A 24350-nucleotide genomic window follows, 5' to 3' on the forward strand; every position below is an offset into this window, starting at 1 on the left:
AAGTCCAAGAACATGCTAAATACTTGCACATTAAAACTAGTAGAAAACTGGTGGTTGCTCTAACCAGTGATATCTTGAAGGCCTGCAATATCATTTCTGGTTCGGGACTAACATGATGATTATTCATTATGTAGTCGAGAAACACTTGAGCCACATCACTGACATTCACCTGCACATAAAATTCATTAGCATCCAACAAAGGAACATCATAAAACATATCATATGCATGTATCATGACTATAAATGAATCAAGTATCTTATCGCCAAAAGAATACACTCACGAAATCGTATTATTCTGAACTATAGTTTCATTTCACCACAAGATTCATAATGCTGATTAACTCACATGTTTGTCATCTAACAAACATTCAACTAAGTTTCTTATGACCACCTTAACTAAAACTAATTAACAATATTATAGTGCAACATGTGATCCAAGCACATAGGGCAAGCTTATATTTAGGAGGCTGTTTGCTAATGTTGCCACTGCCACCTATTGACATGAGTGCTGCGTCATCTATGTCAACAACATATAAGTTGATGGTAAAACTATTTACCAGATAAGCAGCAAAATCAATTAAAGATAACTGAACCTTTTCTCCCTCTAATCTACCTGCCTCAACTATCACAACAGATTACTCCATGATGGCTTGTCACGAATTATCTTCATGACCTTCAAATATTTCATCCTATGGAAAGCATGAGATAGCTAGCTACAACAGGCAGCCCTTATGTGGCAATAGGGCATGTAGCATCAGGTGATTTGCAGGCTACTGCGCATGTGAGACCAGAAGTCTGTGGGTCAGCTACTTGCTAATCAGCCTGCCGGGTTCAGGGCTACAGGCTGAGCTGATGCGCCTGGTTGAAGCTGTAGGCTGAGCTGCGCTTGTGCAGCCCAAGCTGTAGCTACAATCACATGTTTGCAGCATGGTTCGCCTTACCGGTGCACCGATCGGCCATCGGTACGGTACATACCAAACCATACTGATGTATCAACACATAATATGATAGGGTATACCGACAAACTGATATATACTGGTCATACCGGTCCCCTGTCGGATCAGTACATATGCTCATCCTGGACAGTATGTTATGATACAACAAATCTTGGTTTGTAACACAACTGCAATTTGCTGCTGGCCAGGTCCCCTTGTCGGCTAGCTACAGTAACATGTTTGCAGCCCAACTGTAATTTACTACCAGCCAGGTCCCCTTATTGGCTAGCTCATGTGATGCATAGGTAATTTAGTTTATATATTATTTGAATAAATTTTATTAGTTTAGATATATTTTGCATTTGTCACGAGTTGCCACATGGCAATATCTACTCAAGGTGAACAAAAAGAAAACAAATGCTTAAAAGTGAAAGAAATCAAATTCATTATTAATTGAAGATTGCAAATCTTTACTAAAGGCTCATCTCTATAAAAATGGAAGTTTATCAATCAAGAATATCATCAATAAAGGGAGATTATTTTTCGAATCAAAGTAGAATTATTACCTTCTTCAATGAGAACACATTATATATTTAATTGATACGATTGTAATATTTCTTATTCTTGTATTTTTTTTCTTTTTATTCTTATACTTGAGATTATAAAAAGGGCTAGAACAATGTAATGGAATCAATGAGAAGATGAACTGAGTCCTTTCCCACCTTATGTGAGTGGTACGAGGTCACAATTATTTTTTCGATGGAATGAGTCCATTGTTCACATGCGAGACGTGGTGGAGGTGTGAGACCTTTATACAAGGAGTTTGCTCCTTGAGCCAAAGTGAGTCCGGAAATTATCCTTTATTTTTTCTATTATCATTTGGCATTATCTTTCTCTTCTCTCTTCTTATCTCTCTATTTTCAAAAAAAAAATCCATTGTTACTCAATCATCATGTCATGTTTCATTCCTTTCCTTTTTTTTCCTTTTTTCTCCAAGGATCCACGACAAGCTTCTTTTCTTATTTTCTAATGACCTAGACAAAAATAATGTTTCCCATGTTCTAAACTCACTTGATACAAAGAAACAAGAGTGCAAAAGACATCTAGATTGAGTTAAATCACAATAATGCACCTACACATGGACGAACAAGGCCTAAAAGAAAAAAGAATGTATTGAAAGCAAGGATTGCAATTTCGATCCGTACTGATGCATATCGATTACACGCCAAGGCATACTGACAGTACGCCAAAAATCATTAAAAAAACTTTAAAAATACTTGAAAATAGAAAAAGTTAAAGTAGGGTTTTTAAATTAGAAATAAATATATTAGTATAGTTTTAGCAAAAATAAAATAAATTGACCCAATATCGATCAAATTTTGATTAAATCATCATTAAAACCACTGGTCACAGTAGGGTTCTAAATTTCAATGTGTACCACCAAGTACGAGTGGTGCATATCGATCCGAGAGGATACCAATACATGGACTGCCCTCTACAGGGCAGTACCAGTGTTTTGACCTCGTATCGGGCGATACGGGATCTGTACCGAACTGTAACGGTTAAGTTTGACTGTTACCGAGGTGTACCGATCAGTACGCCTCGGATTTTGATCGTTATCAATGCGTACCAATTGTTAACTCCAGGTATTTTTGGAGGTTTTTCAATTCTTTTTTAGTGTATCGCCGGTATGCCCTCGTGTACTATTGGTACGTCTCGATACATACCGTACCGAGCAAGGCTTGGTACACCAGTATGGACCAAAATTAAGAACCTTGAATCACAACATTAAAAATCTTAATTAAAAATACCATCACAAACATATGATCCAATCCTTAATGTACATGAAATATAAAGATTTGACTTATTAAGTGTCTAATCATGAAAAAAATCAATATTAAGCATACTAATCATAATATTAAAGACCTTAATTACTCCCTAATTAATACTATTCTACCATTAAAAACATATCAAACAACATATTAGATATTAAGTAATACACCCCATAAAATAGGCTTAATCATGTCATAAATCAATAAAAATCTAGAAAGAGAATGCATATCTCTTGATTAGAGTGTTCTTCCTCTTAATCATCCTAAATTAGTCTCCTAAATTTGATCCAATTCACAAATCGTAGCTTTGTTGATTTTAGGAGAGTAAAAATTTGAGAATAAGAAAGACATATGAGTGAAAAAATATTGAAAGAGTTTAATAGAATGAGAGAGTGATATGAGTTGAAATAGGGGGGCGGGAAGGGTTTAAAAACCCTTTTCTAAGCCTTAAACGGTCAAATTGACTATTTGAAAAAAAAGACAATCTTAGCCCTTGATCGGTAATGGTTGAAATACAATCGTTACCAGCTAGTACAGGTCGAGAATGGTCAACTTTCGACCATTACCGCCTAGTACAAACTTCATATCGCCCAATATGAAGTCAAGTGATCGATACCACCTAAGAGAGGGAGATTCGTGTATCGATACCCTATCAGATCGATATGTACCACCTGTACAGGGTAGTATGCATCGGTACAACAAACCATGATTGAAAGTATAACAATCAGATTTCGACCATTATCGCCTGATACAGACCCCGTATCGCTTGATACGTAGTCAAATGATCAGTACCACCAGATAGAGGGCAATCCATGTATTAGTATCCTATCAGACCGGTATGTACTTCTCGTACAAGGCGGTATGCATCGGTATGGCAAACCATGATTGGAAGTATAGAAAGATGACATTCTTACAACCAACGACCAATATTATTTAATCAACATGAACAAACCAATTGCTAAATAAATCATTATGAGAAATAAAAGATATCAATCGCGGAGAAAATCAATAAGAGAAGAATCAATAAGAGAAGACACGATTTCAAGTTCATAGGATTCCTACCTTTCTCCCTCTTGGTGATGTCACCATATTCTACTCTCTGTCAATAGTCTTGCTTCCCTTGAAAATTCAAGAGGAGGGCGATCATATGGGAATCTGTAGAAAGGATGACCAACTCCAACTCTCAATTCAAAATCCTAATCCACCAAATTTAGAATCGAATTAAGAATCTAGGTTTTAGATCAACTAAAATTCTTTCCTTAAATCCAAGGTTCACCGTATCGTGGCATACTGCCTAGTACAAGCAGTACATGTTGATCCAATAGAGAACTGGTACAGACGATACATACTGGTTTGTCGGTATGCCCCACTGTACCAAATGTTAATACATCGATATAGTTCGGTATATACCGTAGCGACAATTAGTCGGTACACTGGTACAGACTGATCAAATTAGGAAGGCCACCCTAAACAAAAAATGAAACTACTACCCATAGTTAAATCCAAGTGAAAATCTAAGTACAAGGCAATCTTCTAGTTCATGATTCACAAGATAGGTATCGAGATCGATGAAATCAATCAAATCAAATGGCGGAATCTAGATTGCTAGAGAAAAAATTCAAAAACAAAATGTAAAATCATAAAAATAACAAAATAATAGAAACTTATTAATGAAAATTATGAAAATAAAAATATTATATGCTAAAAGATTCTTTTAGCTAACTTTATTGAAAATGCCTAACTTTAATGAAAGAAAACATATGAAACAGGCATATAAAAATACTATGAAAAATAAGAGATTAATTCAATAATTATGAAAGTTTAAAAAATTAATCATGTAATGAAAAGATGTCATATATGTCAAACAAAAGATTTAGACAAGCACCTAAGACTTCGAGATTAAACTCAAATCCTATTATAATTTATGATGGCATCAATATTTGCTTAAGAGACTAAGAGCTTCTCCGTCTTCTTTTATCCTCACCCTTTGACTCTTTCCTCTTTGTCTATGACAAAGTAGAAGGCCAACATAAAAAAAAGATCCTATATGACAAATGGAATGGTTTAAATCAAAGAATGCAACCGGCCAATATTCACCGATTCAACTTCTGACCAACATATGGAGCAGCCCAATTTCGAGCAATTCATGTGCAATTTATGACTCACCACTCGATAAGCACTATGAATTGGGCCATAAGGCTTGTGAACCGAGCTTACCACCTAGTTTTGGTAATGGGCTTGGATTGAGTGGTAAGATCAGCTCAGTCTATTTTTTGTTTTTTTTAATTTTAAAACTGAAAAAAAAAAGAACCTTAAGTTCCCCTACTTCCACGCGTCTCCTCTTATTCTTTTTTAGGGTAGTCATATTGGGTAAAAATTGGCCAACTTATTATTACTCTAACCAGGAAAGTTAAGGAGTTCCTTGGGTGCTCACCTAGGTGCCTAGGCGAGGCAAGGCCCGAGCACCCAATAAGTGGGCCAAGTGAGCGCCTTCACTTGAGCACAGCTTAGGCGTGCACTTGGACCCAGACATTAGGCGACCCAAGCGCCTGACTGGTTCAAATCAAGCCGAAACAAGCCAAATCACTAGATCTGTTCATATGGAACCAAATCAACGAATGTTCATTTGCAAACACGAATTAGACACGATGAGACAATGACACCTAGAAACCTAATCGGCGAACGACAACTCTTCCTTTCTTCCTTTGCATGGGCAAACGGCGACGATAGTAGCATCTTCCTCCAGTGAGCTCATCGTTGGTATCTCTCCTCCTTCGTCGTCATGCACTCCGCCACATCCACCACCGTCTTCGCCTCCCACTTCGCCACAATGCTCTTCCTCTCTCCCTGACAACATCTCCACCCACTTGTCCCCTCCCTCTTCCCCCACCTTTGTCATAGCCCCCCCTCCGTGTCCCCTCTTCTTCGCCTCGTCGCAATAGTCTTCCCCCTTCCTCGTATCGGCAGCGTCCTCCTCCCACATCTTCCCTTCTCCTCCCTACACTAACGATTTCCTTTGCATCATCCTTTCACCCCAACAGCTAGCGTCTTCTCCCCCTTTGCTTTGCTGCAATCTCTTGCCAACTTCCTCCGACTTCCCTGAGAGCCTACTCCTCGCTAATTGCTCCCTTGTGTCCTCCCTCTTCCCCTCCCAACCGACAACAACCCATAGCCACCCAACTAGTAGCACCTAAACTCAAGTGACAACAAGACAGCCAACCCAACGGACAACAACCCTCTCCCATACCTCCTCCCTTTCCTTGAATCCTTTATCCTTGCTCCCCTCCCCGTACCCAACAACCCCACTCCATCCTCCTACTGTGTTAATTGTTTTATTAATATGGATCTGGACAATGTAATTTGATACTTTAAATGAATGCAATTTGATTTGTCATTATTGTTTTAGTGATTATATTTATTAATCATATGATATATATTTTTACAATTTTAATATTCAGGCTCGTTGAGCGCCTAGTTGCTCTTGTCTTTGACTATTCTTTATCTACACTCTCTCTAACTAATTTTTGACCATAAGGTTTAAAATAAGTCTAAATAGGTGAGTCTTGGATACAAGTTGAGTATATCAAATTAAAAACCACAGATATGCAAACCAAGTTGCAAACCTAAGTAGTGATACCATAAGGTCTTACACTTTTGGCTATTTTCATTCATTTCAAATCTTCTTATACCTCATTTATTCATTACAATAAATCCTAATGCAAATAATGAAGGCTTTAGGTATCTCGATTTCGGCAACCTATTGGATCAGTACGACGAGTTATCTGGCAGTATATGATTGTGCCATCCAATATCACTAAATAGAATATTAATAAAAAGAGCAGTATATGAAGCGGTATCAAGCAGTATAGTCGACCCATAAATACCGATTAGTCCATATCAATCCAACCAATATTTAAACCATGAGTATGAACAATCCTTCTAATAAAGTACTTAGACATCAATCAAGATACAACATACTGATGCCACTGGAAATACACATTGGCAAGGAGTGTATTGCTACCAGTGAAAAGTTTTCATGCCAAATGATGGTAAGTAAAATGCAAGTGAACAATCTGAAACATAATTATTTGAGAATATTATGCCATAAAAGGATATAAACAGATAAGACTGGCACCAAATCAAGATTACTTGATTCACACTTGATTCAACACAATCTAACATTCTTAAAGGATCAAAAGTTTCTACCAGAGGAAATGCGAGTGAAATTACATTGCCAATTAACTATTTATGTGCAGTTCAGGTTAAAATGCCAAAATTCATAATAAATTCAGAAACACCTATCCACAAGGTTAAACTAAATCAGACTGTTCAAATTGCTTACCGGAAGTTTTAATATCTCACATAGTTTTGATAACTCTGGCTTCAATATAAGATGAAGATTCCTCTGTGCAGTCCGTAAGCTTTCTCTCCCTTCCCAGTCAATCTCATGACGCCTGTTTATATCTTTAGTACCTTCAGACATTAAAGACACTTGTGATACAGCATTTCCTTGACTATTAAATTGTGCCTCTGCAACATTCAATCCCACATAACAAAAAAAAAAGAATATCAAAATCCTGAAGAAAGATGACATTATAATCCAAATTCTTAACAGTATAGTAATACCAGTCTCCAACTGGAATGGAACAAAAGCTCCTTTAGTAATGGAAATATGAGAAGATCCATCTGGATTTCCAGACAACAACTTATTATTGCCTTCAGCTTCTCTTTTTCCTTGGAACCAACTTTTGAGAGAGATTGGATCAACAGTATTACTGCTAACTGCCTTCTTCAGCTTTTTTTTTCCTACATCATTTTCTGGTTCAGATGACAATGTAGATTCGTCCCAATTCCGAACCTTTCCACATCTCCTATGACTATGAGATGGCTCAGAAATATATCGCCATTGCGGACACCTTCCTTCCAGTAAATTTGACCAGAAACTATGTGGATCTTTGTCCAACCAGGATCCTCCTTCCTCACCAGCCAAAATAATTTTTCTTGAATAAGAAGCTCCACTCTGCTGGGCCTTTATCACAATCGAATATTTGGTAGGAACACATGGAAACTTAGTTAATATTTCCAGCATATCATTAAGAATCATTTTATCATAGGAACATTGAGACTGATTCTCTGAGCAATCAGTTTGATGAAACTCTTCTAGTTGATGAAAGAGATTCGAAGCACCCCAACCAAGCAAAGAATGACAGACACTGGGGTTTATGTTTTCTATATCACTGTCAAGTTTCATGTTCTCCTTTGCAAACATTAGAAGTCTTTCCTCCAGTGTAAAGGATGAATATAGACGGAAGACAAGCAGAGAATTGTGCTGTGATTTTACAGTTATCCTCTGAAGTGCCCGTAGGTCATTCAATGGATTCCAATCACTATTATAAATAATAATAGCATCAACAGATGAAAGTTTGATGCTTGGTAAGCATGCATGATTTTCAATTAAAAAGACAAATCTTCCTGTTGCCTTATCATTGAAAATTTTCAATGCAGCTAGTCTTCTTGACATGGCTATTCCACGTTTAACATGCTCATACGAATCAGCACCAAATCTCTGATGAAGAAAGTCATCCAAAATATCACCAATTGAGAACTTTCCAGCTCTGCCAAATGACTATGATATATAAAAGAAAATGAGAAAAAGAAATTGTGAAGTTCAACTGTTAAAGTTATTCTGAAACAAAAAAATTGCCAGCAGCATCAGATTTTCAAAAATGTTTACATTTGAAAAATCAGATACGTAGACGAACTTATAAATTAAAATGATTATTCATGCTTAGATTCTTGGAAGACATTTGAACTATTTAAATACGTTGATTTAACCTAACAGCAAGAAAGTGAAGCAGAAAGAATTCTGGTCCTTCATGGGATCATACAAAGAGACAACTCCAACACATAAACTTTAAATTCCACCACATCTTGGTATTTAGCTGTATCGCACGTTGAGATATAGGCACCATATAAAGAGCAAGAAGATAATATTCTACCTAACTTCGCTATCACCATATAAAGACTGCCTTGTACCGGGCAGTTCATTACATATGACCTCGTATCGCTTGATACGATCGTTATCAACCTATACTGGTCGAATTTCAACCGATAGTGATCAATGGCTGGGATTTGTTGAATTCAAATGGTCCATTTAACCGTTTGAACCAAATCTAAGGGTTTTTAAACCCTTTTTACCCCCTCATTCCCTCCCCCTTCACTCTCACAAACACTTCTACTCTCTCAATCTCTTTCTCACTCTCATTTGGTCATTCTTCTCTGAGCAACAGTATGATATTCGATCATATGATACAGAGCAACAGATCAATGACAAAAGTAGAAGTTCCGGCATTCTCCAACCTCCACATCAATACATGCCACAATTGTACTTGCCTCAGGTGCCACCTTGGATACGTGTGGCTCATGACGATCAGACTACGATCATCACCACATTGATGCACCAATGGCATACGATGTATTAGTATCCTATATCATGAGATCAATTTCAAGATTGGGTCTATCAAAAATATCATATTGATATATAGATACATAGGATCATGGTCCCCAATCCATTGCCCGTGGAGTCCTACTATTCTTTTTTGTGGTAGAACCATGTATTTATTACTTCATTTATTTGAATCTTAAAGCTCAACATGAAGTTTAACAATTCAAATTATTTCTTTTTACATGATTCAATATCAATGGAAGTATGGTCTGAAACGTGCCACAAAGCAGCTTCTCAAAACGAGAAAAAGATGTGTCACTATTCTTTCCTAATTTAGAATATTGTTGCTTAAATTATACTAAATTTACAATTATTTCCATCTTAGAAACCTTAACCTAAGTTTTTTTTTCCTATTTTCCAAGTATTTTTGGATGGGTTTTTAGGGTTTTTTTTGTACCATTTCATTGATCGACCAACACGCTGATTTGAACCAATAAGGCAAACCTTGTCACAAAGCATCAACAAACACAAGCTTGCTCGAATTGGTACGTGTTGCTTGTTCCATACCGGTCTTGGTGAAATGGAAGTACTTTAGCACTTATAGGTTAATCGAGAACCAAATAAGGCCAAAATCTTCTTAGAAAGTTAGTTGTAGGAATGTCGATTTGGTCCGTTATATAAAAGGGAAAGTGAGAAACCCTAAATCCCACTTCCACATCGTCTTCGCTTCTTATGCAGCCGCAATCGATGCTTTGACTTCTCTTTGCGACTTCTCGCATCTATCTTCTCATCGCGATCGACTCTATTTCTCACGCAAGTGGCTACCAACGACCTCCACTTATCGTGACCTAGTTGGACACCACCACGTAAGATATTTACCCTAATCACTTCTCAGGTATCTCTCTTCTCCTCTTCCTCCTTCCTCCTTCCTCCTCCACCGCTTCCTCTTCTTCCCTCTTTCTTCCTCCATCATCTCTTCCTCTTCTCCCTCTTTTTCTTCCTCTCTGAAACACTGGTGCCTACCAGTGTATTGTGTGTTGGTACACCAGTACAAACTAGTAAGTGTCGGTTCAACAAATCTCCAGGATAGGTTCAATACTCAAAATGGAAAACCTTAGTTAAAATAATAGAAATAAAGCAAAATTTATATCATAAGCAGTAACCCTCAGTTTCTTTTTCAAAACTTTCACAGTTCAGATTAGTTCATTATTCAATAACCATAGGAACATAATCAATCTCTCTGCATTTAAATAGAAATCTTCTTTTTTTTATGGAACAAAACAAGTTGGATGACAGTCACACAAGATTGCTTTCCATCTGAAGTTTTATCATACAAATTACCCTCATTTCATTAGTAAAAATGCATACTACTGCAATAAATTGTTTCTAGGCACTCAAGATTTATGTGGAATTCATGGCAAATAACATAATCACTTGTAGACACTAAGTATGAAACGTTCAACCTATGGCCATAAGCCAATAGACCCTATGAGGCTATGACTTAAATAGAATTCACAAGCCATAGAAAGAGCAAAATCTGAAAGAACACATCACAAACCTGAAAAAAAATCAGAACTCGCAATCCTTGATTCCGAATCGTCTGGAGAATCTTGTCAAGTACAAGCAGCTTGCCACTTGCATTTACTAAAATATCTAAATATTCAGTCACTGGGAGACCTCTGGTAAGTGAGCTTGGCAAATGTTCATCAACAAGGTAAGGATGGTCACAGCACTGGAACAAAGGCAAAATTTGTGGAAAACAATACAGAAGTTATTAGCTTCCAGTATACAGAACAAGTTAGCTTTACTCCAACCAATAAACTATATGTTCCTAATATTTTTATCAAACAGTATTTGGAAGCCAACCTTTCTGGCTGATATAAGAATGTCACCAAGAACTCCAACAAGATCAAAATTTGAACATGAACGAAGAAGTATGGAGTTTGAAATCAGAGTCGCACAATATTGTTCAAGCTGCACATTGGAAAGGCAAACAGGAACCCAGTACTCCAAAAACTTCGAGGAATCTGGTTTACGGTCATATGCAACATAATGTGACAGTTTCTCTTTCAATAAAGCAAGTGTACCAGCAGCACCAATGGCATCAGATTCCACAGTGCATGCTGAATTTCCATCAATCCCTGAATCAAGGAATGAGAGCAGGTTGAGGTATTCAGCAATGTTATCCTGAAAGTTCCAAGAGTTCATTAAACATTATTAGAGTTTTAAAAGAGAACAATAACTGCATGAAGAATTAGCACTTCCACATACCTTCAACTGACCACTTAAAAGAAGTAGCCTGAAATCAGTTGAGAGACGCTTAAACAGTTCCAAATGTATCGAATTTTGGCACTGATCAACAAAGAGAGCTTCCCAGGCAATGCATTCTAGTGTTCCAAAATCCTGGATATTATTCAGGATCATGTCAAATAGGTAGATACATGAATCACACAAATAACATATCAAAAATCTGCATAACAAAAAAGAAATGTCTGGGACCATCACAAAACAGGAAGTACGAAATTATAGCATTAGGCTAAAATGTTATAGCTCAACTGCTAAATACAAAACAAAAAAAAAGAATGATACCTCAACAATAGCATCAGGACATGACAAAAGCACTTGAAACATTATGGGACCACATTCCTGATGAAACTCTAGAGTTCGAATCATCTTCCGGACATCCTTGCTTGCATTATAGACAACAAGATTAATGGAAGGTGCCAAGCGATTAAATTCAGCCTCCCATAATGGAAGAGAAGTAGAAGGTGAGATGATGAGAAAAGGTCGACATGCATAAGATAGCAAGGACAATATGAATAAGATGGATTTAATAACTCGCTCCTGCAAAATATATCCTTCTAGTCAGGCATAGAAACTGTATGTAAAGCATAGTATAAAATTAAATTTTAGATTTTATATGACTAACAACTGTAAAAATTAACAACTAAAAGGATCATACATAACAAGAATAAACTACCAAATCCTATTCTCTCCTATGACCTGTCTCAACACGAGGGTATGATCTGTGCAGAAATAGATTAAATAATGTCTCATATGGAATATGCAGGTACATTATGTCTGATAATCAACAAACTTGCAAGTGGTAACTAACACTTGGCAGAAAGAAAATTATTGATTTGGACTCAAATTTTCCAATAGTGCAGCTGTGGTCTCAACTAATGCAGAAATAACAAGTTTAAAATAAGAAATAAAGAAAATCTACGACATCAAATGAACGTATAAGAAGATCACATAAGTTGCATCACATGCACACGAGGTTATATGACTAGGGTTAAGAGATACATATAAAACATATATATTGCTTATGGTCTAAGACTAAAAGGAAAAATGGATAAAATGAGGTGGAGAGCCAGACCAAACTCTGACAGGAAGCAATGGCAGTGATTGACCAATTAGGATTTTCAAGCTCAAATTAGAATAATCGAGCAAGATAAAGGATCTTGGTCAAGTGCTGTCAGTAATTTAATTAGGCACTCGGGCGAGGCGAGGCGAGGCCTGAGCACCTTGTGTGTGGACCAGGCGGTGCGTTTCAATGAGGCGTTGCCTAGGCGCTCGCCCGAACCCAAACGTTGGGTGCTTCGGGCGAGCACCCGATTCAAATAAGGCAACTGAACCATACTTTTAAGTCTAGTTCGGTTCAATAGTAGTCAGTTGGTTCGATTGAACCAACTAACAAAGTTACTTACCCTCAAAAGCAACAATTCATGCTCGTGCAACCCCATGCCAACCCTAGCATTGCTTCTGCCTACGCCGCCGACGTTATATGTTGTTGCCTCCACCACAGACGCAGCAGACCGAGCCTTCCTCTATCGTCGACGGACGGGTCCGCCCTCGCAAGAGCCCGTAGCTTCCTTCCGCTACCGCTCCGTGTGCAGTTCCTCAACCTGTCGAGAAAGAGGCCCGCAGGTTCCTCCGCCACCAACAAACTCTCTCTGGAACTTCCGTTGCCGCCACTGCTACCCATAGCTTCTGCCGCTACCATTCGCAATGTTGCGGCAGTTGTCTTAAACTAATCCTCCGCTGCTGCTGCCAGCTTCTCACCGCTACCTCTCCTTCCCACTTTCGACACTGTTTGTTGGTGATAATTTTATCCCCCTTACTATCCATAAATAGTTCTTTTCTCCCCCTCTAACTACTATTAATAGTAATAATACACTGTTAACTGTAGATTGTTAACTACCGTACAAACTACAAAGTAATCTTTATTTACTAGATTGAGAATATAGATTTTAACACTGCTAATCTTTGTTTATTCAAAATTATTATTAGGGTTTCAAGATAAATAGCAAGTGTACAGAGGAATTCAGTATATTCTTCAAAAAATTCAAGAAGGGATCCTGCTTGTAAATACAATTATCTAAAGGATCCTAAAGATCCTAATACAGTTACTTGCATCTTCTGCGATAAGACTATTAGATGTGGCATTTTTCTTACAAAGCAACATCTAACAGGAAATTCAAGAATGTATCAGCCTGCAAGAAGTGTCCACCTGATATAAAAGAAGAGTTATTGGCTTATATGGATAAAAAAAAGATGCAAAAGAATGAATCTTATGAGATTTTACCAGAGGATAGTGTTGAACATATCAAAAATGATAAAGAAGAATATTATTTTGAAAGTGTCAATCGAAGTGGGAAAAAAATATATGACAAAAAGAAAAAAAATAATGACTGTTAAGAAGGGTAAAAAGGGACCGATGGACCTATATATGTATGAAGGATCAAAGAAGCAATGAGGGAAAGCAGGAGCAAAATTAATACAACCAAATATAAGTGAGTGATGCTTGCGATAAGGAAATAAGGGGAAGAATAATTCAATGCATTGTTCGCTACTTCAATCAGGCTAGCCTTCCCCTTAGTATATAACTCTTCTAGATAGTTTTAAGGAGATGATTGAAGCTATTGGAAAATATGGTGCGGGATATAAACCTCTAAGTTATTATGAGATGCGAATTCCATTATTTAAAAAGGAGTTGGATTATACGAATGATTTATTGAAGGGCTACAAAGAATTATAGGTAAAGCATGGTCGCTCTATTATGTCATATGTTTGGACCGATAGGAGACATAGGAGTATAATTAATTTTATGGTTAACTATTCTTTAGAAACCATGTTTGTGATGTCAATAGATGCATCATCTTTCGTGAAATCTAGAAAAAAGATATATGATTTGCTTGACAAATTTATGAAAAAATTGGTGAACAAAATATCGTCCAAAGTTATTATCAAAATATCAACCAAGGTATGTAGTTTCAAATGATACTGCTCGTACGGGCGGAACGTACCGGTCCGATAGTAAACCGATACGCAAACCGAGCATTAATGAATGATATTTTTTATTTATAAATATATATATATATATATATATAAATCTACGACATCACCCTACGTGGGGGAGAAGAGAGGCAACATCACAGATTCTTTTTACTATATATATATATATATATATATATATATATAAAGGCGACATCGCCCCTCCTAGGGAGAAGAGAGGCGACGTCGCACTTTTTTTTAACTTTTATATATAAATAAATATATATATATATAGATATATAAATAAAAGATTATATATATATATATATAGAGGCAACATTGCCTCGTTTTTTTACGATGTCACCCCGCTTGTGGAGAAGAGAGGTGACGTCGCATATTTTTTTTAACTTTTATATATAAATATATATATATATAATTATATTTATATATATATATATAAAGGTGACGTCGCCTCGTGTGGGGGAGAAGGGAGGCGTAATCACCGAAAATTATATATATATAACGATATACCACTTGGTATACAGTACCATACCGTACCGAGAGAATATTGAAACTACGGTACGATACGATATTTCAATCCTTGTTATCAATAATGAAAGCAACTATGTGTTAGCTAGTAAGATTTATCTTTTGAATTTATTATTTTAATTACTTTGTCTCCAATTAAATGGAAGATGTATTAAACTCCTAGGTCTTATCAATTTTGTTATGCTTTGTCTTAAGTAAATTCCTTAAAGCAAAAAAGATAACATTTATATTGAACTCCATGTATCACACATTGTATTGATTTAATGTTAAAGGATATTGAAAAGATTCCTGAAATCAAGAAGACTATAGAAAAAGCAATATTTATCGTTGGATTTCTCTATAATCATATAGGGGCTTTGAATATGATGAGAGAATTTACAGGCAGCAAAAAATTGGTGAGATATAGTGTCACTCGATTTGCTACTTCTTTCTTAACATTACAGAGTGTGCATCGTTAAAAACATAACCTGAGAAATATGTTTACCTCAGAGAAATGGGTGACAAGCAAATAGACAAAAGAAACAAAAGGCAAGAGGGCTAGTGATATCATCTTAATGTAATCCTTTTGAAATCTTGTAGTTTATATATTAAAGGTAATGGGCCCTCTTGTTCTAGCCCTTCAGTTGGCGAATAATGAAAATAAACCTACAATGAGATATATTTATGAGACTATGGATAGAGCAAAGAAGACGATTCAAAGGTTTTTTAATGAAAATGAAGAAAAATATAAGAAAATATTTGTAATCATAAACGAAAGATGGAATTGTCAACTTTATCATCCATTACAAGCAACAGAATATTATTTGAACCCAGAATTATTTTATAAGATCACCTCCGTTGGGTTTGATGCAAAAGTTCTAAATCGGTTATATCAATGCATTGCAAGATTAGTTCCAAACCTTGACGTACAAGATAAAATCATACGTGAATTATCTTTATATAAGAATGTCGATGGTCTTTTTAGAATTTCAATAGCAGTTCGATCTGGGACAACTACATCCCCTAGCATTAATAAATTGATATAATTAATTATATTTATAGTATGTTATTACTTATTGTTAATAATAAAATAAATTTTGCAGCTGAATGGAGTTTATTTGAAAATTTCACCTTGAACTTATAGTAATTTGCTATCAAAATTCTTAATTTGACATATAGTGTTGTGGGTTATGAGCGAAACTGGAGTGTTTTTAAGCACGTATGGATCATAAAATAATTTTATTTCAATTAACCTATTCTTTTTTAGATAGATGTATTAATATATTTTCAAATTATATAACATGACAGATTCACTCAAAGAGAAGAAAGGGTGCAAACTTGCAAAATGCTAAAGACGAGCTTGTATTTGAAGAATGACAATTTGAAATGGGGAGATGTAGCAAAAACTTCCGGTGTTGGAGAATTACAAACATATACAATACAGATAACGAAGAGAAAAATAAGTGCAAATGTCTCAAGCTCATCTCCTACTATTGTTGAAAAGGATGAAACATATATTTGATAAAGAAGAACAAGAGGAAGAGAAGGATGATGATATGTTTGAAAATAATGATGTTGATTATGATGATGAATGAATTTGATGTAAAACATTATTGTTTTGAGTCTTTTGACATTTTTGTTATTAGAAGATGAATAATATGATTTGGTACTTTAGATCTTTTTAATTTAATATCATATTTTATTTAAATAATCATATTTATCAATTATATTATATATTTTTTTATATTTTAATATTTCAGAGCGCCTAGCGCCTTAGATGTTTTGGGACCTTGACGTCTAATGCTTTTTAAATCACTGAGTGCTATAAGGCTAGCATAGGAGTGAGAATCTTCCAAGTTATTAGTATTATCGTAGTAGAACAGGACAAAATTCAAAAATGCCATAGTGTTAAAAGGAATCATGGTTCTAAGCCATCATAAAGATTAATTTGATCCATCAGAAGCCATCATAAATCATGGTTCACTTAAACAAACTTACCTTATCTTAAAACAATACGATCCATCAGGGATAAACACATAGATAGGAGTGAATTGTTATGCAAGCTAATAATGAAGTCTTCTGCTGCTCAACTTACATTCACAATGCATTTACAACTTAAAAAAAAAATTGAACTTTGCCAATGGGCACTTGCAAGAACATATAATCTAAGTATGTGAATTCAGTTATAGAACAGTTGTTGCCAACTGTCTAGGCCAGTGAAACTAATATCCACTGTAACCATGGAAAATGCCAACTAAGAAAGGGACACTAGAAGTTACTAAAAACATTCTTTACATGATCACAGAGCCTTCTGATATTCCTAAATTGGGTGTTAACTGCTATGCTTTAGCTGTTGCATCACATTCTTGCAAAATGCCTAATATGTATAATGTCTAAATTTTGAGCAAGTAACTTTAAGCAGGATTTGATTACTGAACAAAAACATGTTAATTGCTTTTCCAACAAATATACCTGTAATGTAAACATGCACATATAAATAAACCATTGAAGCCAACACCTGAATAATCTGTGGAATGCATAAGCAACAACATAATGGTATATGTGCCACATGAGTAAAGGACAATTAATAGGCTATTTATGTCTCTACCTAATCAAGCATGCCTCAGAACTTTTACAATATGCTATACAAGGAGCATAAGAAACTATACCTGATCATCCAAGAAAACAGTATTCTGGTTCCTATGCCAAAACTCACGAAGCCTGTTGATAGAAATCAGATGATCATTATCGAGTCCAGGAGGAAAACCATCAGGGAACCTTGTCAATTTAATATAACGATTACTCCTGAACTCTAGAGCCTGGGAATAACAAATTTCATGGTTAATGAAAATGTTTAAATTATGTTGTGATGCACTTTACATTTGAATGCAATAAATAAAAAAGAAAACTAATCAGTTAACATGTAAGGTAGATAAAATGACTAATGAAATATACAACCAAATAAAAATAATTAGCAAAATGCAGGAAAAGACATCCCATATCAAAAAAAGTTCAAAAAAATAAACATAAAACAGTATGTATAATAATCAAATCACATTAACAAGGAGGCAACACTCAAGCATGAATAGAATGTTGCATGACCACATTATATGTATGCCGAAACCTCTCATTGTTTCATGAACATTGCCAGACATTCACAACTTTGTAAAGCAGACAATTTACCAGGAGCATCATAAGCAATTAAATAAAAATCTAGGCAACAACAAAAAAGATAATCCTTTCATGCTAAAGGCACACTGACTTTGCAACAGCAGAAAAATGTGCCAATTGCCAAGTGTGGGCTTTACATGAACCCCACCAACATCCAACCAATATTTAAACCATGAGTATGTACAACCTTCCAAATAAAGTAATTGGACACCAAATAAGATAGAACATACTGATGCCACAGGAAATACACATTGGCAAGGTACGTATTGTGACTAGTGAAAAGTTTTCGTGTCAAATGATGGTAAATAAAATGCAAGTGAACAAACTGAAACCTACCTATTTGAGAATATAATGCCACAAAAGGATGCAAACAGATAAGATTGGTGCCAAATCAAGATAGCTTGATTAACACTTGATTCAACACAATTTAATGTTTATTAAAGGATAAAAGTGCAGATAAATAAATAAAAGTTTCTACTAGAGAAAATGTGGCTGAAATTACATTTAAAATTAACTGTTTACACACAGTTCAGGCTCAAATGCCAAAATTTACACTGAATTCGGAAACACACCCATCCACAAAGTTGAAGAAACAAAATCAGACTTCTCAATTTGCTTACTGCAAGTTGCAATATCTCACATAAATTGATAACTCTGCATGTCAAATTGTCACTACACTTGGCATGTCATGCTTAATGAATTTCATGTTGCCATTTATGGCTACAAGCAAACGAGATTTTTTCATGGCTCTTTATTCAATAAATTGATTCTACAAGGTTCAAAAGAATAATGCAACATGCCACTATTATCAATTATAATATCATTATTGACATGCCATCATTGTCATGCCATGTTTGTGTCATGACTGTGACTTCTCTATCATCTGCATTAGTTTATATTAATGTATTAAGGTAGATGTATAACATCTATACAAGGCTTCAAGATGTCAAATATTAACACTAGTAGATTGGGTTGTTGATTTACTTCATATATACATATTAATTACTTCTGTGAATTTTACTAATACAAATTACTATTATTCCTCTCATGACCATGAAGTGTCCAAATTGTATAGAACAACAAAATTATAACAATGTATAGAAGAAATAGATGTATTAATTGCCATGTCCATGACATGATATGTTCTACTTTTATAAGGTTTGTCATGCCGGTTTGTTCGCGTTGTGTCATGCCCATGGCCAGAGTCAATCTCCATGACTCATAGTAAACCAGAAGCATGACCTTTTAGCCATTATTTACAACTTAAAAAACTAGTTTCTAAGGTATATAGAAACAACTCAAAATGTCCAATGGAACTATGAAGACATCCAGCAATGTGGATCAACATGGAAAACATCTATAACTAATAATCAAGAAGCTCCCTAAAAGCTTACCACCAGTCTAGTTAACTAGAAACAAATGTTTTCATAAAAAGCTTCTAAAGAAGTGAACAGCCTCTTATTGCACTCAAAAATAAAGATTTGGAGTATGCAGCTCTAAAATAAGCCTGATGAACAACTGTTATGGACAACCATAGATCGTCAAGATAGTATTCCACTTAAACATAGATTTTGCCTATACAAGTCAGCACTGCATTCAATTTCATAACATCTGAATCTTTAGACTATAATATTTCCAATGATAAATTTATGTTCTTGTATACCCCTGAGGGAGGACATGCTTTGACAAGCAAATGCTAAAAAATAATTTACCTAATGTATGAGAAACCAAATCCTAGTTTGGTCAGAATCAATGCGTGCAAACAACACAATTTTAAGAAAGAGAACAAACTTATAAAACATGAAGAGATCTAAGCAAAAACAAAGCATCTATTAGTAAAAGGTTTCTCCAATTAAATTGGAAAATCAAACTGGTCATAAAAGAATGAGTTTAACAACTTGATTTTTTAGTGAAGGAAAAACATCAACGAACAGATCAATGATGTATATTGCAAACCAAACTCCTATTATTATTGCAACCTGACTGGTGCAAGAACCAGAACTGAATAAACTGGTCCAACTTTCCAACCAAAAACCAAGCTCAAATTGATGTTTTGTTTGGCATGGACCTAGTGAACAAGTGGTTAATTGAAGACAAGAACACCGGTTAAAATTAAGATGCATCGAATTGTTTCGTATCTTTAATAAATTTTCTTAGGTCGACCACAACCTCTCCTCAAATTATGAATTTTAGATGATTAATAATATATAGACGATTTCCTTTAGACATCACCTCCATCTTAAATTATGTTCTTTCTCATTTTATCCTTAAAAGGATCTATGAATATCCATTATTCTTCCCATGGTACTCCACATATCCATATCAACAACCACATGAGAACTTTCTAGCTTCCAAGCATCCTAATGAATAAAGCACACCTAGCAACAAATACCTTATAAAATTTTCCCTGCAATCTAAGTGCAGAACTCCTCTACAGTCTGATCACCCCACTTACTTCATGGACAACATCTTCATCAATCTCACCTCAAGATATCTAAAACTTCCAAACCCTTAATCTTTACCGTCAGCTTTCGGAACTCAAATTCAAAATCAATCTCAAGTAAATGCTCATAAATTAGAAAATATTGTTAGCAACAATATGCAAGTTTGATTAGTTAACCACAGAACAAAAAGATGAGAAAAACTTTCTTTACTGAAACAAGTCATTTCATTTCTGTTAATTGCATTCTACTTCTATGTTTATTTGTCCATATTACTTCAGATTCCACTACATATAGCAAAAAAAAAAAATGTACATATAGTTTTTTTTTTGTTATAGCTATTATGCAAGTATATCACAATTAAAAAGCAGTTTATTTTTCAAGCCCTTTCAGTCACGAGCATATTTCAATTTTACAGTTCGTCTAAATGGTTCAGGTTATAATGCTAACAGACCCACTCAAAATATGTAGAGAGGCATAGTCCTTTTCCTCATAATTTTTGCTGCGATTAGTTTCATCGAGGACTGAAAAAATGCTGCTTGGACATAAGTTTATTTCTTTAGATCATGAATTACCTTGTCAGCATTGGAAGAAACAAATGCTGCCTTTGCTTCGATACGAGCTTCATAATCTTTCATGAGTGCCATAGCCTCACATGTACACAAAAATGGTGAAGTCTCAAACTCCCACGTAGCATCCTCGTAACCAAGACCCTTCCATTTCACAAGCCACTCATAATAGCATTTTTGAAAGTTATTACCAAGCCTACTGAAGAACTCATCAGCCAGTTTTTGAGGCATCAGCAATCTTTTCTGCAATAGACGATGAGGCTCAGTCCACTCCTGCTTCCATCTTATAGCCTGAGAAGAATTTAGTTAAATTAAGAAACTAACAGAATATACACTTTATATTGAAAAGTCATGTTAAGAAAATAAATTGCAAAAATAGTAACCAACCCTCTCTATCTGATATTTCATACTGAATTTAGACAAAACTGTAGGAGCTTCTTGAAGCATCTGGATTTCTGAAATCCACTGATTATGGACATGAGCAAGACCCTTATACTTGACAAGGTAATGCTTGCCAATCTGCAATCCTAGAACCATGACACCCATGAAAAAGACAAATAACATATTAGCAACCTAGGATAACATTACAAGGATACCAAGCTTCAGTTGTCTAATGATTGCGTATCATCCTCACCCTCTTTAATATTCCAAATGGAGTCAATTCCTTCAGACACGGAGTATACACCAAACTCTATTTTCCTTTTTATGCAAAAAATGCACAACCAAACACCAGGAGGAGTATCTTGCAGGGGTGGATCAAGACAAGAAAGATGGTAGCTTCTGTTGCAACCCTTTCCATCACAGGACCTAAGCTTACAGAGAAAATTACCAAAAGTTTTGTTACAAAATGAACAAAATTAAGTAGATATTACATGTTGAAAAAGCCATATCAGCAAAATAAATGTGCACATGCACAGACTCGTGTGCACGCACATCGAGAAACAAATCGGTGACAATAAAAAGGGTAACCATTTTTATCTGAAAGCTAGGAGGCACAATTTGTGCCGAAAATTTAATTTTGACAGAAATTCCATGTCACTCACAAATCTGTTTCTGGGCGTCTGCAGACAACACATGTAGTGGGACCACCATCCTTTTGAATTTCAACGAAGGACTCCAAAATATTTGAGCCAACAAGTTGCTTTGATATATCCATGAAATCACAGTCCACTGATCTCGCCTTATTCTAATGTAACACATCAAGAGGAAAATAAAAATTACAGCATCAATCTGCTTAAGGAACTGCTCATCAAAGAAGTATTATAAAACAAATAAAGGAAGCTAAAAAGACCAAGAAAAATATTACCTCTTCCATAGACATCTTTACACTAATTGTACAGGCTGAAGCTACAGAACAATTGGGCCTATTAAAGAACAAATATCATTAGGATACATACAGATGCATCTAACACCCAGCCGCTCACTTATGACATTTATCAAAGTTACAAGGTAGTTAAAAATTCATGTAACTTGTAGACAAAAGAAAGCAAAGATATTCAGTACTTTTCTGCTCCAGCTAGTTGGCTTTTAGCTTCTGATACAGAATTTCCTTTATACTCTTCCAAACAACTAGCAGCATTCTCATGTTTATCCGAAGCAATTTTATCATGAGCTTCCTACAGAAAGATAGGAATGCTGTGAGGAACCAACTGGCAGTTGATGATAACATGTGATGTGGTGGTTTAAGATACTTTCTTAGTATAAATTCATGTTTAATACATGTAGAATGAAGCATCATGAATTTAAGAATAGTTTAATAAACATCAATAAAACATAAATCAAAATATCAGCAGTGGTTCATGCCTAACACAAGCTTTTGTTGATTGTTGGCTTGGGTCATCAACCCCATGCAAAGACATACCAAATTTGTAAATTATCAGTACAGAGATTACTTTAAAATATAAAAATCTCAATAAGTAAAAAGTACAAATGATACATATGGTGGTAGAAGCATGATGATACAAAAAACACAAGTGATAGTGAAAGGAAATATAGAATAATCAAGAAAACAAAGCAAGGCTAATGTGGCCATTGAAAGAAGATTTTTACTGAATAAAGTCCACATTATAATGGTATAACCTAAAAAAGGGCTACCAATTCTTTTTATTCATAGACTATCTGATAATTTCTTAAGACTAAAGAACAGTAATATATAATCAACTAAACAATCATCTCTAGTAAATACTAAATTTAAGAGTACCATATCAACTCCCATAAAAATAAAGCTGTGAAGTAAACCTTTTATCCAAGATAATTTTCACCAAACACGTATCTCATCAAAATTTTTTAAAATTAAGAAAGATCTTGTTGAATATCACATTCAGTCACGAACCCCAAAATGAAGATCAGTGTTACCTAACTAAAACAAATTCTAATCACTTGAACTCAAAAACAGCACCAAAATAAGGATGAAAATCATAACAAAGAACTACTAAGATTCAATCGACACAAACCACAACTATTAGTAATTCAATACAGTGTTTTCAAATCAAAAGGCACTCAGACGAGGCAAGGTACGACCCCAGCACCTCGCAACACCTCCGGGCGAGGTGTCAATGAAGCACCGCTTGGGCATGCACTTGAGCCCAGGCACTGGGCACCTCTAGAGTGTGTCCGAACCAAATGGGGTCGACTTCGAGCCTGGGGTTGACTGGGCATGTAAGTTGGTTCGATCAAACCAACTAATGTCACTTACCCTAATAACCCCCCACGCGCGGACCCGACCCAAAGAAAGAAACCAGCAAAGCGAAACCCTACCACTTGTCCACGACCTTCGTCCACCGCTATAGCTTCTTCTGCTTCGTCCCTTCTCGTCAACAACTTTGTCTGTTGTCGCTGTCGATAGCTTCATTCGCCGCTGCAGCTTTGTCCGCTGCCATCTCCAGCTTTGTACGCAACCCGACTTCCACCATCCTCCACAGCCTTGCCAGTTACTTCTCCATCTCCTCAATCCTCTCTCTCATTTTATAGGTAAGTCTTTCGTCGATTAACTTGTTGCACTAACTTGAGGTGATGCACTGTTAGGAGTTAGAACTTAGATGTTCTAAGTTCACCTTGGTAGGAACATTACATTGATATCAAAACACTAGTTAGAATATAACAGCTGTTAGAAAAACACTGCTTTGCAGTTAGCACCCATATTAAATTTCAAC

General features: G+C 35.6%; 1 protein-coding gene across 5 annotated transcripts in view; it reads right to left on the minus strand.

Moving 5' to 3' along the window:
• Positions 1-24350, minus strand: part of LOC135609194 (uncharacterized) — a 41222-nt gene that overhangs the window by 9970 nt on the left and 6902 nt on the right. For 3 of the 5 annotated variants that reach the window (XM_065102397.1, XM_065102314.1, XM_065102356.1), the window contains 14 exons: positions 22702-22814; positions 22505-22562; positions 22242-22384; positions 21833-22005; positions 21586-21725; positions 21205-21489; positions 17687-17836; positions 11802-12056; positions 11484-11615; positions 11079-11399; positions 10771-10944; positions 7394-8393; positions 7110-7297; positions 65-169 (listed from right to left, as the gene is read on the minus strand). In XM_065102397.1, the coding sequence (XP_064958469.1) occupies positions 65-169; positions 7110-7297; positions 7394-8393; positions 10771-10944; positions 11079-11399; positions 11484-11615; positions 11802-12056; positions 17687-17836; positions 21205-21489; positions 21586-21725; positions 21833-22005; positions 22242-22384; positions 22505-22562; positions 22702-22814 (3237 nt within the window). Of the gene's footprint in view, positions 1-64; positions 170-7109; positions 7298-7393; positions 8394-10770; positions 10945-11078; positions 11400-11483; positions 11616-11801; positions 12057-17686; positions 17837-21204; positions 21490-21585; positions 21726-21832; positions 22006-22241; positions 22385-22504; positions 22563-22701; positions 22815-24350 lie in introns of those variants that run through there. The other 2 variants (XM_065102458.1, XM_065102517.1) reach the window with 2 other exon arrangements.

Source organism: Musa acuminata, chromosome BXJ1-1, assembly GCF_036884655.1.
Source record: "Musa acuminata AAA Group cultivar baxijiao chromosome BXJ1-1, Cavendish_Baxijiao_AAA, whole genome shotgun sequence".
In the NCBI taxonomy this organism is placed as follows: domain Eukaryota; kingdom Viridiplantae; phylum Streptophyta; class Magnoliopsida; order Zingiberales; family Musaceae; genus Musa; species Musa acuminata.